The sequence below is a fragment of the Ammospiza nelsoni genome, chromosome 20 (assembly GCF_027579445.1).
Source record: "Ammospiza nelsoni isolate bAmmNel1 chromosome 20, bAmmNel1.pri, whole genome shotgun sequence".
In the NCBI taxonomy this organism is placed as follows: domain Eukaryota; kingdom Metazoa; phylum Chordata; class Aves; order Passeriformes; family Passerellidae; genus Ammospiza; species Ammospiza nelsoni.
The window spans coordinates 3,152,381-3,167,103 of record NC_080652.1 but is presented as its reverse complement, the minus strand read 5'-3'; the positions used below and the strand labels follow the sequence as shown (position 1 = coordinate 3,167,103).

Sequence of the window (14,723 nt, the reverse complement as noted above, 5' to 3'; positions counted from 1 at the left end):
GGAGCGCAGCGCTGGAGTCAGCAGCGGGACGGAGGGCGCAGCAGCCCGCGGGCGCGGCATCACCTCGCGGCGCTGGGCACGGCTGCCCTCGCCTTTATCAGCATTGCAAAGTTTTATTGCCGCAATCACGCTGCTGGTAATTGCGCTGAGAGCAGGAGGGCACCTCCACCCCCTTGTCTGCCGCTGCTTCTCCCTCCCGCCCAGCCTGGGCCGGCTCGGACCCCGGGGCACAGCGGGTCCCTTAACAAGGACACATCCAGGGCCTCAGAGTGACCCCAGGTGTGTTTCCATCCCTACCCTGTGGATGGGAACTTGAGCCCAGCCCTGAGGGACACCCCGACCTCCCCTCGGCTGCAGCTCCTGCCCTCAAGCCCCCCCAGCCTCCACCGCGATCGGGTTTCCCGGTGATCTGGTGAGGTGGAAATAGATCCCTGTGCCAGGGTCACTGAGAGTGGAAGGAAAACTCCACTGATTGCTCCTGGTGTGGCTGAGAGGGAAATGCACATTTATTTACCGGGCTGGAGATTTATCCCGCAGCGCTCAGCGGCTGCAGGAATTCTGGAGGAGGGGAGAGGTTGGGAACAGCCTGTTCTGGGCTCTCTGCAGGTGCTCGGGTTCTGCACTGTGCTCATGGAAAATCCAACGGGAGCAAGGTGGGATGATCCCCCCCTTCACAGGCGCTGAATCCAGAGAGACCAGCTGAGGGGCAGGAGGAGGGCAGGGGGATGAGCACACAGCCCCTGCCAGGCTTGGTTTGACTGCTGTGAGCAGAAAAAATACCCCACTTAATCAACTTTTAAAAAAATGCTTTGTCACAGCCGTGGATTGTGGCATCAGAACCATCCATAAGTCCTGGGAGGGGGAAGGACAGGTGTGGAACACTTTCCTCATCACGATGGACTAATGCACTGAAGGCTTTGAAGGCTTTAATAGTGTGGGAACTACCTCAGCTCGCTGCTGCCATCTCCACCATCCCAGGAGCTGCCTGAAATCACGGGAATGTTTATTCTCCTCAGCTGTATTCACAGGGAAATCCTTCATTTCCAAGCTGGGCTAGATAATTCATCAGCTCCAGGCAGATAAGCATTATTTCCATCTCCTCAGTGAGACGTAATTAGCTGGCATGATTAGACTTTATCAGCCTGCAATTCTGCACAACTCAAACACTGCGCAGCCTCTGATGGGAGGGACGGCTGTGCCAGGTCCCTCAGAGCCCCAGCATGTGGGACAGGCCCAGGACAGGCTGTGACAAGGCCATTTGGGCATCACTTGTGCTGCTGGTGCTGCTGGTTTGTTCTCCTGGATCCAGGGGCTTCACCTGGAGCCCTTGCAGAGGATGTGGGGAAGCAGAGCAGGGAGCTGAGCCTGCAAAGGGGGAGGGATATAAGGACATTCTTGGGAAGGATGGAGCCAGGAGGGGAGGCAGGAGGGCAGTGGGGGCTGTGTCTGCACCCCTTGTGCTCAGCAGGATGGGCTCAGAATGTGAGGCTGGGCTCCCAGGAACTGCAGCTGGAGAGGAAGGACAAACCATCCCCATCCTCATCCTCCTCGGGCATCCCTCAGGGTGGCAGGGATGAAGGAAACCCTGACCAGGAGCACGTTGGGGACAATCCCCTCTGCACATCACCCTGTAGGAATAAACCAAAATGTGCTGCAGAGGAAGGACAAACCATCCACATCACCATCCTCATCCTCCTCAGGCACCCACTGGGGCATTGGGGATGAAGGAAACCCTGACCAGGAGCATGTTGGAGACAATCCCCTCTGCACATCACCTGGTAGGAATAAACCAAAATGTGCTCACCTGCTGTGAGTTTTGAGCTCCCAAATGTCTCCAGCCCCAGTAAAACCCTTCAAACAACTTCTTTACTTTCCTGGCCCAAGCTTTGGCAGCTGAGCCTGTGCCCAAAGCTCCCTGCTGTGTCACACGTGGTGGTGCCAGGACATCGTGCCCATCCTCGGGTGGTTTTGGGAGCCCCAAAAGCATCCTGTGGGTCTGTGGGACAGCTCCAGGCTCTGCTGACAGGCTATTTCTGTGTGCCACAAACATTCCCTTCCTGTTTGCAAATCAACACTATCAATGCTGTCTGTTTTTTAACCTCTTCATTCAGGTTTTATTTATTTATTTAAGAAACACACCAGTGGGCAAAAGGGGCAGTGATGACTCAAGTGCTCCTGGGCTTGTGTGGATTAATTTTTCAAAAATAAGGCTTTTTAACCACTGGCTTGGTTTATTTAGCGGGATTCTGTGTGCACTGCCTAAATAATATTCCATATATTGCTTTTTTGGAAGGGATGAAGCTTGGTTTCTAATAATGAAGTTATTTACATGGATAGACATTCCCATTTATTTTTCAATTTGAAGTGGGTGGATGCATTTTCATCGCCTCTTAAATACCATCGCCCCACTAAGACAGAATTTCAAATGAATTCCCAGCCAGACTCCTCGGGGATCAGCACTGGGGAAAGTGTTTAAAAGCCTCCAATGGAACGATTTTCTATTGGAAATGAGATTTTGCTGCAGATAAATTTTCCACGAGAGTCCCTTGATACCAGCACCATTCTGGCCAGGCAAACAAACTGCAAACAAGCCCCGTGCTGAGGGTAAAACCTTCTTGTGGGGCATCTCAGGGGGGAAAAATAGGATATAAAAGGATATAAAAAAGGAAATATTAAAGCTTTGGAATTATTTTCCTATTGAAATGAGTCGGAGGGATGAGAATAATGTTAGGATGGAAAAGGTTGGTGCACTGTGGGCATCTCTGGGGGGAGGGAGCTGGGACAAATGCAGGTGGCATCTTTGTGCCACTCGATGTGCCGATGTTTTTTGGCCATGTGGGGAGTTGAGTGGAGCATGGCACGGGCACACCGTGCCCAAAAGGAGGATTTTGGCTGCAGGGTGGCATTGCCCTGGCACAGCGAGGAGCCGGGGTGGTGGCAGCGCTGCAGGGCGGGGTTGTGCCCATCCTGCCGCCCCCTGCCCAGCCCCGCCAAGGGCAGCTATTTCAGGAGGATAAACAGGATGCCTCGCTCCCAGCCCAGCCACTTCCAAGCCTCCCTCCCTCCCTCCCACCGCTGCCGGGTAAACAAGGCCAGCCCAGGAAAAGCCTCCTGGAGCTGTTTCCACGCTGGCTGCGCCACACCGAGCCAAACTGAACCAAGCCGAGCTTCCCGAGCTCCGGGAGCATCCAGGGACCCCGAGCGATGCCAGGGCGTGCATCCCCTGGGCAGCGGCTCCGCAGCTGGGAACAGCTTGAACTTTCTGGGCACGCCAGCACGTCCTCCTCCTCCTCCTCCTCTTCCTCCTTGGTCACACCCCGGGCTGCTGGCGGTGCCCGGGCTCTGGGAATGAGGGCGGCGGGGCCTTCCCTTCCCTTCCCTTCCCTTCCCTTCCCTTCCCTTCCCTTCCCTTCCCTTCCCTTCCCTTCCCTTCCCTTCCCTTCCCTTCCCTTCCCTTCCCTTCCCTTCCCTTCCCTTCCCTTCCCTTCCCTTCCCTTCCCTTCCCTTCCCTTCCCTTCCCTTCCCTTCCCTCCGCTCCCCACGGATCGTGCCCGGGCAGCGCCGCGGGATCCTGCGCGCTGTTTCCGCCTGTTGCGCTCGGGAGCGGAGCCGCAGCAGCAGCCAAAGGAAGGAGGAGCTTTTCCAGCGCTTCCTCCGGCTCCTTCCTCCCCGCCTGGCTCCAAGGAGGCTTCGCACGATGCCTGGAAAACACACACACAAATTCCCGGTTTCAGTGTCCCGCTCTGAGTGTGCCCCCGGCTCCCCGGGTGATGCCGGCCCCATCCCGGGCGGGTTTAAATCACCCCATCCCCTTCTCCCCCGGGCTGGGCAGGCCGAGGGGTCCCTGGCTGTGCCGCCCCTCTCCGGTTTGGCACCAAGGTCAGGTGTTGGCCGCGGTGCGGGCGCAGGTAGCACGGAGCCCGGCTGTGGCAGTGCCAGCCCGGAGCCGGTTCTGCCGGTGGCACTGCGGGGCACAGCGGGCACTGCCCAGCTCCGGCGGGGGGCACGGCCCCCTCCTCCATCCTGCCCATCCCCCGGCTAATTAGCCGCGCTAATTACGGCGGGGGGACACCCTCAGCCTCTGCCCGGGGCCGGGGGCGGTGCGGGAGGAGTGGCCGGGGGGAGCCGTGGGGCGCCGTTCTGCCGGGCCGCCCCGAGCTCTGCCTTCTTCCTCCTCCTCCTCCTCCCTCTTCCCTCCTCCTCCCGCCGCTCCTCCCGCCGCCCGGCCCGGCCCGGCTCCGCTCGCCATGGGAGATGTGGTCTCCACGCACCTGGACGAGGGTCGCCGCCAGCACATCGCGGGTGAGCCCCCGGCATCCCCCGGCTCCGCTCATCGCGGGGGGATCCCCGGCATCTCCCCATCCCTCCTTCCATCCCTGTGGGAACCCCCCCGCTCCGTCTTACCGGGGCCCCCACGCCTCTCTCTCGCTCTTTAAAGTTTTTAATTTTTACTTTCCCCGCGGTTTTGCCTCGGCGCAGCTCGGGGGGTACCCGGGGTGCCTCCCCAATGAAAGGCTGCGTTGTGTCGGGGTGTTTGTGTTGGCGACGGGGCTCGGAGACCCCTCGGGCTGTGGGGAGGGGAGAGGGGAACTGGGCTCGGGAGGATGCTGGAAGGGCAGGGACACCGCTGTCATACGGGCACTAGTATATATGAATTATATATAATATATATAATATATTATAATCATTGTATAATATTATATATAATATTATATATATATATATATATATATTTATATTTATGCAAAAGTAATGCTGGCGCTAGCTGAGCCTCATGCCCTTTCACAGTGCTGGGACATCCTTAGGAAAGGACCATAGGAACCCTCCCTTAGAGGTCCTGGGGTGAGGGAAGGGCTGCCTGCACCCCACGCTGGCTCCAGGCAGGACACAGCAGTGCCCCCGCCCGCTCCGTGCGACGGGCAGGGTGACAATGCGGTCATTGAGAGCCGTGTGTCCGCCGGCTCGGGATGTCTGTCTGTCTGTCTGTCCGGAGCTGCCCGGGAGCCGCGGGGTGACGGATGGCGCGAAGCCGTGCCTGGGGGGCTCAGCGCTGCTCATGGGGTCTGTGGTGACACTGCTGACCCCTCTAAGTGGTGTCACCCCCTGTCGCTCCCCCCGAGCCCCTTTGCGTCACTCGTGATGCTGGCGCTGGGCTCCCCGGGGCTTCTGGGCGGGCAGGACGTGACCTGCGAGCCCTTCCGTGTCCCAGCTTTGCTTTCAGCTCCCCAGGCTGGCAGAAAAACCCCCTCGGTTCCAGTGGCTGCAGCGGGGCCGCACCTGAGCGGTGTCACAGCCCGGGTGGCTTCGAGCTGGACCTTGCGCGTCTCACGGGGACCGACCATGTTTTGGAGGTGGCTCCGCCGTATCGCTGCTCTGTCGCGGCCATAAAGCCGCCACGGGAGTGGCTCTGCAGTCCTTTTGTCCCCAAGGGCTCTGTGGGAAGGAGCTGCCGTGGGGCTGGCACAGGCACGGCCGTCTCGCCGCGCAGCCCATCCGCCCTGCCAGGCCCCGTCCTGGCAGGAATGCTTACGTGGTATGCGGCTCAGCAGGACGCCAGCAGGTTTCTGAGCTTTGAAGGAGAGCTTGGAACTCGCTCTGGGGTTTTCATCTTGCATTAGTTAAAGTTCCAGCCCGGCTCAGCACCGGCTCGGGGCTGCCTGTGGCGGGTTTGGATCCAAAGCACATCCTGAATTTCTCTGGAGCTTGCTGAGATTGTCTGTGCACAGATTGCGAGCCCCTGTGATCCTAATCCTGAAGAATAACAAGGAGAAGCCTGGCTGGGTTTCCTGTGCAGGAATCTGGCTCTGCTGGGGCAGGGGTTGGGTGTTTGCAGGCTGCACCCTGGCAGGGCTGAGCTGCTACCCCAGGGTGGGATTTAACCCATGCTTGGGGTCTGCAGAGAGGAAAAAGATTTCATGAGGGGAAAAAGAAAGATTTCTGTGGAATAGGATTATGGAGACTGGGCTGGGACGTGTCCTGTGCCATGCTGGGGTGAGCAGGGGGACACACACCTGTACTGGGACACCTCCCTGGGACACACTGGTGCAAACTGGGTTCCTGGAGCACCTCTCTGCTCCTGCCAGGGCTCCTGGCTGCCTGAGGAGCCCCCGGAGCTGGGAGGGGCTGGAGCCCAACAGGCAAGGCACGACTTGCTGTCAGGCATGCAAAGCAACGTGGAAGGGAGAGCTCCGGGTTTTCCTGCCTAGCTCGGCCTGTTCTCCCCTGCTGCCGCCCCAGGAGGGATCCTGCCCTTCTCCAAGCAGCTTTTCCCAGTTGTCCTCCCAAATGTGGGGGTTTGGATTTGCTGCCCAGGCCCCCATGAGCCCTGAGTGCTGGAGGACAGGAGCTCTTTGGGCTTGGCAGCATTTCCTGAGGTTGCAGCTCCTTAGACCAGCAGAGCTGCTGGGGAGAGCCTGGCCTGGCCCTGTGCCCCTCCTGGGAATGGGGTAAAGGCAGGAGGAGGTGGGGGAAGCCCTGCCATGCCCACAGTGCCCAGGCTGTGCAGGTGCCATGCCCATTTGATGGTGAGGCTCATGTCCCCCAGAAGTCACCAGCCACACAGGTGTCACTTGGGTGGATCAGGAGCAGGGTCCTTCCTCCCAGCTGAGGCTGGAGGGCTCCAGGCAGTCACAGAGGCAGGCCCTGCCAGCTTTGGGGTGTCGGGGCAGCCAGGTGTGATGCACAGGTGTGATCCTGCATTCCCTTCTCCAAGGTCTCTCTGACCAGTGCTTCCTCCTGCCCTCCTGCTTTGGACATCTTCCTGCCTGACTCAGCCAGTTTGTTTGTCAACACCTCCAGCTGCTCTCCTCCTCCACTTCCTCCCAGATGTGGGTTGGGAGTTGTTTCCAAGCTGCTCTGTGGGCTGGAGCAGGGCTGGCTCACCCTCCTTGTGCAAGGATGCCCAGCGTGGGCACCACCACCAGGGTGGCAGGGATGGGGTGCCCTGGGAAGCCAGGGTGTCACTGGGTGGAGTTTTGCAAGGTGTCTCTCATGCCCAGGGTGCTCTCAGCATGGGACAGGATGAGTTCTTCCCTCATGCTGGGATCCTGATGCTTCCCTGGAGCATCCCATGGATCCCTTCTCCTGGGGGCTGAGCTGAAGTGTGGCTGGCAGGAGCTCTGGGCGGAGCTGCTGCTCCTGAGCCCAGGGAGGGGTGCCAGCACTCAGGGGTGCAGCAGGAGCTCCTGGGTGAGTGCCAGCACCCAGAGATGCAGCAGGAACTGCTGGGTGCAATCCCAGGTGGGTGGCAGAGCCCAAGGATGCAGCAGGAGCTCTTGGATGCCATCCTGGGTGAGTAGCAGAGCCCAGGGATGAAACAGGAACCCCTGGGTGTGTGGCAGAGCCCAGGGATGGAGCAGGAGCTCCTGGGTGAAAAGCAGAGCCCAGGGATGAAACAGGAACCCCTGGGTGTGTGGCAGAGCCCAGGGATGGAGCAGGAGCTCCTGGGTGCCACCTGGATGGGTGGCAGCACCCAGGGATGCAGCAGGAGCCTCTGGATGTCTCCATGGCAGAGGGATGTGGGGGTGGCTGGCAGCACAGGGAGGGTCCCTGGGAGCTCACACCTTGCTCTGGCATCTCCGGGGAGTCGCCAGCCCGTTAATTATGGAGTGAAGCAGCTGCTAATTTCGGGCTGGGAACTTCCACAGGCAGCAGCCCACGCGGAGGTGGCAGAGGTGACAGCGAGCCTCGTCCCTGGGGCGGGACCTGCGGCCTCCCTGCTCCAGGGAGCCTCGTGGGGCATTGGAGAGTGCGAGCAGGGGGATGGGATGGGATGGAATCTGGGGTGGGATGGGATCTGGGATGGGATGAGATCTGGGATGGAATGAAATCTGGGATGGATCTGGGATGGGATCTGGGATGGGATGGGATCTGGGATGGATCTGGGATGGGGTCTAGGATGGGATCTAGGATGGGATCTGGGATGTGATCTAGGATGGGATGGGATCTGGGATGGGATCTGGGATGGATCCGGGGTGGGATGGGATGGAATGGGATCTGGGAACTGGGATCTGGGATCTGGGAACTGGGATCTGGGATCTGGTATGGATCTGGGATAGGGTGGGATGGAATGGGATGGGACAGGACGAGTTGGGATAGCATAGGATGGGGTGGGATGGGATGAGTTGTGCTGCAGGGCCGGCTCCAGAGGTGCCCGGCAAACGCCAGAAGGCACCGGGCTGTGCCGTGCCCCGGGGCTGGAGGCTGCTGGCAGCAGGAGAGGAGGCTCTCTGTGGCTTCCCTGAGCGTGACTCTCATTTCCCAGCCCCTGCCCCGGCTCAGCCCCAGCCGGCGTGGGAGGTGCGGGCTGCCGGGCTCTGGGGTTGGTCTGCAGGCTGCACCCTCGCCCTGCCCCGGGGGCAGCCGTGCCGTGGTTTCTCCCAGCGAAACGTGCGTCTTTCATCGCCAAATAAATAACTCCCCTGGCATGTCAGGGCTCCGTGCCAGCGCCCAGGGCTGGTTCTGGCACGCCGGGGCTTTACCTGCAGCCGTCGTGTCGGGGCACGGCGCTCGCTCGCAGCCCGGCGTGCCGGGGCAGGGGACACGGGGTGCTCTGGTGGCCTCCCCGGGTGGGTGGGAGCCCTCCCGGCCGTGCCCCTGCCTCCCCTCGCGGGGGGCTTCCCCTGCCTCCCCCAGCAAGAGTTTAGCCCTCTGGGCACGCAGGAAGGGGATCCCTGCTCTGCTGGGAGCTGCAGGGCTGGAACAGCAGGGACAGAGCCAGGGGGGCAGCTCAGAGCTGTCCTTGGGCCAGCTCGGGGATAGAAAAGCACCCCCAGAGCAGGACACCTCCATAGCAGTGTCAGACACCCCGAAACCCATGGCAGGGATGTCAGATTAAGCCCTTTTCTCGCCCAGATTATGCCCTTTTCTCACCCAGATTATGCCCTTTTCTCACCCAAATTAAGCACTTTTCTGCCCCAGATTATATATACCCTTTTCTTACCCAGTTTATGCCCTTTTCTGACCCAGACATGGGGCAACTGAGAGGTGTTTTAAAAACTTTTGTTCCATTTTCAGTCCCTTTTCTGATCCAGATTATACCCTTTTCTGACCCAGTTTAATCCCTTTTCTGCCCCAGATTATGCCCTTTTATGCCCCAGTTTATGCCCTTTTCTGACCCATGACAAGAGGCAGCTGAGAGGTGTTTTAAAAACTTTTATTCCATTTTCAGTCCCACGTGAAGGGTGAGACAATACAGATGTTATAACTCACACCATCACAATCAGAAGCCAGCTATTTCCTAATTACAATATATTATAAGTGTTTATTGGCCTATCAGCTTTAGCCACAGCTGTAAATGCCTTAATACTCTAAAATTCATTTCCCACCCAGGGACACAGCCAGGAGCTGGGATCTCCCAAGCCTTTGCCTCCCCTCCTGCCCAGATCGCTGCAGAGGCTGGCTCAGAGCTCAGAGGGGCTTGGTGCCCCTTGGCACTGCCCCTGCCCAGCCCCAGTGGCACTGCCAGGCTCCTGTGCCAGGAAGCAGGGCTGGAGGGATGCAGGGATGCTCATCCATGGGCATTTCATGGGGCAGGGAGTCTCACACCTCTCCAGGAGCTGCTCTGCCCCTGCAGGACCCAGCTCTGCTCTCACCACCCGGTTTGGGGGGGATGTCACCTCCTTCTGGGGTCCCCAAGCAGGGGCTGTGCCCCTCCCTGTCACTCTTGCGCCGAGACTGAGTCAGGATTGTAGAAAAGGCAAAGGTTCCTTTATTTAAACGAACCACGCTGATTTATAGAGTGGTATGTTAGGTTCTATTCTATTGGCTAACTAACAGAAACATCTTCCTCACTCACTGTCTTTGAGAGGAACAGAAAGATGGAGTAGAAAAACACTACCTGTGAAGTGTTCATGCTTAACAAGTTGTCACCTCTTTCTAACTCTTTAAAATTTCTCACAAGCTGCTTCGAGAAATGCTTTTTGTTCTCTCTCTCTGTCCCATGGCATCTACATGTCCCCAGCCCCTGGCTGGCCTTGGAGCCTTGTCCCAGTGCCTGGAGTGGCTCTGTGGAGAGCCAGGAGGGGAGGAAGGGGCAGAGCAGAGCAGTCCCTGCTTCCTCCCAGTCTCCTGGCCCGGCAGGGGAGGAAGGAATAAAACTCCACCTTTTCCCCCTTTTCAAAAGGAAAGAGCAGCGACATTTGACACAGGTCCCAGCTCTGGTAAAGCACAGAGCCTTTCCCCGTGCCTCCCTGCCCTTTGCCATGTCCTCCTGCCCTTCTCTGTCCCCTTCTGCCCTTCCCTGGCAGGGATCTCTCTGGGGAATTCCTCTTGGGAGCTCGGACCCCAGATGGGACATTCAGGATGGATGGGACACTGCCCTGGAGGTGACAGAGGCCTGGGGCAAGATCTCATCCATCTGCTGTGCTGGTGGCTCCTGGGACACAGGACACTTGTCCTGGATTCCTTTCTCCTCCTGCCAGATCTGCTCAGCCCCTTGTGAGGTTTTTCTGCCCAAAGCTGGGGTCTGCCAGCTCCCAGACCCCAAAATTGTGGTGGCTCAGCATCCTGTGGGATGGGTTTGGAGGAGCTGGGCACAGAACTCTCCCCAGCAGCAGGGAGGGAACTCCAGGACGGGTTCAGGATAGGTTCAGGACAGGTTCCAGGTCTGTTTTCAGGACAGGTTCCAGGTCTGTTTTCTTCAATCCCTTGTGGTTGGGTTGTTTTTTTAGATGCACATAAAATTCTTTGTTCGGTCTCCTCCCCTGGGGCTGGATTGGGTTTCCCACTGGCACTGTCCAGCTGGGCACAGGGACAGTGTGCCAGGCTCAGCTCCTCTCCTGGGGCTGGGCACGAGGGGACACGAGTGACACAGGTCCTGGGGCTGGGCATGAGGGGACACGAGTGACACAGGTCCTGGGGCTGGGCATGAGGGGACACGAGTGACACAGGTCCTGGGGCTGGGCACGAGGGGACACGAGTGACACAGGTCCTGGGGCTGGGCACGAGGGGACATGAGTGACACAGGTCCTGGGGCTGGGCATGAGGGGACACGAGTGACACAGGTCCTGGGGCTGGGCACGAGGGGACACAAGGGACGGGGACACAAGGGACACAGCTCCTGGGGCTGGGCACGGGGGGACACAAGGGACACAGCTCCTGGGACATCCCTGAGCAAGGACCGCCCACCCCAGCTGGAGGAGATGGCCAAGTTTGCAGTGTCCCCTTTGCCGTGGGGACCTCAGCTCCCTGTCCCCAGCTGGCAGAGGCTGGCAGGAGGGTGGGGATGGCAGTGCACACCTGGCTGGGTTCGGCTCTGCGGGGCTGGGCTGGGCTCGGCGGGATTGCGCCATCCCGAGGGACGGATGCAATGCAGCCCAGCCGGTGCTGGGGGATGAGCCGGGCCTTATCTGGGGTGGTGCTGGGTCCCACCCTGCTGTGGGGACAGCCAGAGGGGTGGCAGCTCCTCTCCACCCTGCCCGGGTGCTGGTGGCACCCAGGGGGACACAGGATACGTGGGGTGATGTGGCTGCAGCCAGGATGAGGGCAGGGCTGCTGGTCTAGCTCAGGCTTTGGGGTTCAGGTTTTCAGGATGCTCCATCCTCCCACAGCCACCTGCCTGTCCATGGGACACATCCTGGGAGTGCTGTCACCTCTGCTGGTGCCACTCTGGACTGGCACACCTGAGGGCACCTGTGCCCCACGGCTTTGGAGCTGTGCCCCAAAGGCTGCTCCAAGGGCAAAGGGGGCTTGCAGGCTGAATGGGGATGGGGATCTCCTCCTGGGGATGGGGATCTCCTCCTGGGGACGGGGATCTCCTCCTGGGGACAGGGATCTCCTCCTGGGGATGGGGATCTCCTCCTGGGGACGGGGATCTCCTCCTGGGGACAGGGATCTCCTCCTGGGGATGGGGATCTCCTCCTGGGGATGGGATCTCCTCCTGGGGACAGGGATCTCCTCCTGGGGATGGGGATCTCCTCTTGGGGACAGGGATCTCCTCTTGGGGACAGGGATCTCCTCCTGGGGATGGGGATCTCCTCCTGGGGATGGGATCTCCTCCTGGGGATGGGGATCTCCTCCTGGGGACAGGGATCTCCTCCTGGGGATGGGGATCTCCTCCTGGGGATGGGGATCTCCTCCTGGGGATGGGGATCTCCTCCTGGGGATGGGATCTCCTCCTGGGGACAGGGATCTCCTCCTGGGGATGGGATCTCCTCCTGGGGACAGGGATCTCCTCTTGGGGACAGGGATCTCCTCCTGGGGACAGGGATCTCCTCTTGGGGACAGGGATCTCCTCTTGGGGACGGGATCTCCTCCTGGGGACAGGGATCTCCTCCTGGGGACAGGGATCTCCTCTTGGGGACAGGGATCTCCTCTTGGGGACGGGATCTCCTCCTGGGGACAGGGATCTCCTCCTGGGGACAGGGATCTCCTCCTGCCCCATCCATTGTGGGGATGTGTTTGGGCAGGGAGGCTCAGGACAGGCCCTCAGTGCAGCCCCGAGAGGCGCTGGGAGTCACGCTGCCATTTGTTATTTATTTGTCATTTGTTATTTGTTATTTATTATTTGTAATTAATATTTGTTATTTGTTATCCACGGGCACATTCCTTGCATGCACATTTGAGTACATTTGGGTACTCGTGTCATGGAAATAATTGTTTCTGTGGCTTTTATTTCTTAGATATATATGCTCAGGTAAATTTTTCCGTAGTAGGCACCTCCTATTAAACTCTACACTTAGGGATTGGATAATTTGATTTTTTATTAGAGGATTTATTATTATTATTATTATTATTATTATTATTATTATTATTATTATTATTATTATTATTATTATTATTATTATTATTATTTACAGTTTAGGACACTTTCCTTAATGAGCATCAGTCTCACACTTGAGGAAAAAAGATGTGTAACTCTAAAGTTTACAATGTTGGCTTCAGGCTTTTAAAGCAGAATACTTTTTTTTTAAGTCCCTTGTGAAAGCCATTTTCTTTTATTCCCTCTTTTTCTTTAAACCAAGGCAGCCACACACTGCCTTGTTCCCAGGAGCAGCAGGGCAGCAGCATCCAGGGCATGGAAAAACTCCTGGCCCCTAACCCTGGGTGTGCCCTGAGCCCCGGGAAGGGTTTAGGGGCAGGGGCTGAGCCCAGCTCAAGGTTTGGGGATTGGGGAGCGGGAGCAGCGGTGCCCAAAAGGAGCAGCAGAAGGTGTGCAAAGCTTGCCCCAGAGTGGGTTTGTCAGTGTTTCTCAGCTGTTCTGAGGTTGGGGAGCTGCTGTGGATGTGCTGCTTCATTTCCAGCGCCATGCTCGGCTCCGGAGCCGCGCAGGGCCAGGCAGGGAGTGCGGGGTGTCCCGGCAGGTGGGGTGGGCAGCCTGTGCAGGCAGGGAGAGGTGCTGGGGATGGGCTGGGTGTAGGAGTCTTGGGGGATAGGATGGTGGGGATGGATGGAGACGAGAGATCTCTGGAGCCAGGTCTGGAACTTGGGGTTTATTGCAAAGGGCCTGGGTGCAGGGCCCTGCTGGGAGCTGCCAAACACAGCTCAGAGCAGGCCCGAGAGAAGAGAGGGGGAGAGAGGGTGAGAGAGCGAGGTTCCCGTTACAATACAATAAATCATCTTCTGTGTTGAATGTTCTGATTCTCACTAACCAATCTAGTACAAGATACAAATTCTATAGCATTTCCATACAGCCTATAAGAATCATTACATTACCATACTGTGTTACATTTTAAACCCTAAAAACTCCTCTTTGGGCCCCTCCTGCCAAGCTGTAGGGTCTGCTCTGACCCTTGGGCCTGTCTGCAAGCAGAGGGTGTTGTTCCATCAAAAGGGGATCACCTTCAGCTGGCCACACCATTGTTTTCCAGTTGTTCAGTAACTGAGGGATCTCAAAGCTTGCTTTCATTTCAATCTCACTTAGAGTTTCCATATTCTCAAAATCTTTTGCCAGACAATCACATTTATAGGGCTTTCCTGTTTCACCTTCCCCAACAGCTAGGCACTGCAGGGTGGGCACAGAGCCCTGGGGGTGCCAGCAGGGCTGGGGTGGCAGAGCCGTGTCCCCAGCGGGTGCCCCAGCCCCGTGCTGGCACCACGGGAGCTTCTGACTCATCCGGGGGCAGAGCCCGGCACGGCTCGGGCACGGCCAGAGAGGCTCAACCGGTTCAGGCCCGGCCCCAGCTGGTTTCTCTGGAGGCTGCGCTGCCTCATCCCTTCCTGCTGCTCAGCCCACCCTTCCCAGCGCGGCTGAGTCACAGGGCAGCGTGGAGAGGCACCGTGTGCTCCCTTCCCACCCCCACCGCCCTGCTCAGCTGCTTTCAGGCACTGTTCTCAGTTCTGAAAATATTCCTGATGGATTGTGGGGTGCTGCTGGAGCCTGGCAGTGCCCCTGTCCTGCCTGGTGCTGAGCAGTGCCTGGCACAGAGCAGCCTCTGCTCCTCATTTGTGCCAGCCAAGCTCAGTGCCAGTCCCAACAGCAGCCCAGAGCAGGAGCACCTGGGCTGGGTTTGGGTGGGCTTCAGTGAGTTTAGGGTGGATTTGAGTGGATTTGGATGTGGTTGAGTGGGTTTTGGGTGGGTTTGAGTGGGTCTGAGTGAGTTTGAATGGGTTTGGGTGGGTTTGAGTGGGTTTGAGCTGGGTTTGGGTGGTTTTGAGTGGGTTTGGGTGGGTTTGAGTGGGTTTGGGTGGGTTTGGGTGGGTTTGGGTGAAGGGTGTATTTCGGTTCAAGGATGTCAGAGGGAAAACTCTCCCAGTTTTTGCTCTCCCCACTTTGCTTTCCTTAT

At 58.3% G+C, this 14,723-nt stretch overlaps 1 protein-coding gene across 1 annotated transcript in view; it reads left to right on the top strand.

The window, feature by feature from the left end:
- Window positions 1-4,203: 4,203 nt before the first annotated feature.
- Window positions 4,204-14,723, top strand: part of NIBAN2 (niban apoptosis regulator 2) — a 39,156-nt gene continuing 28,636 nt past the window's right edge. Inside the window, exon 1 of the mRNA XM_059486445.1 lies at window positions 4,204-4,302. Within this exon, the coding sequence (XP_059342428.1) occupies window positions 4,248-4,302 (55 nt within the window). The 5' untranslated portion in view covers window positions 4,204-4,247. The remainder of the gene's footprint in view (window positions 4,303-14,723) is intronic.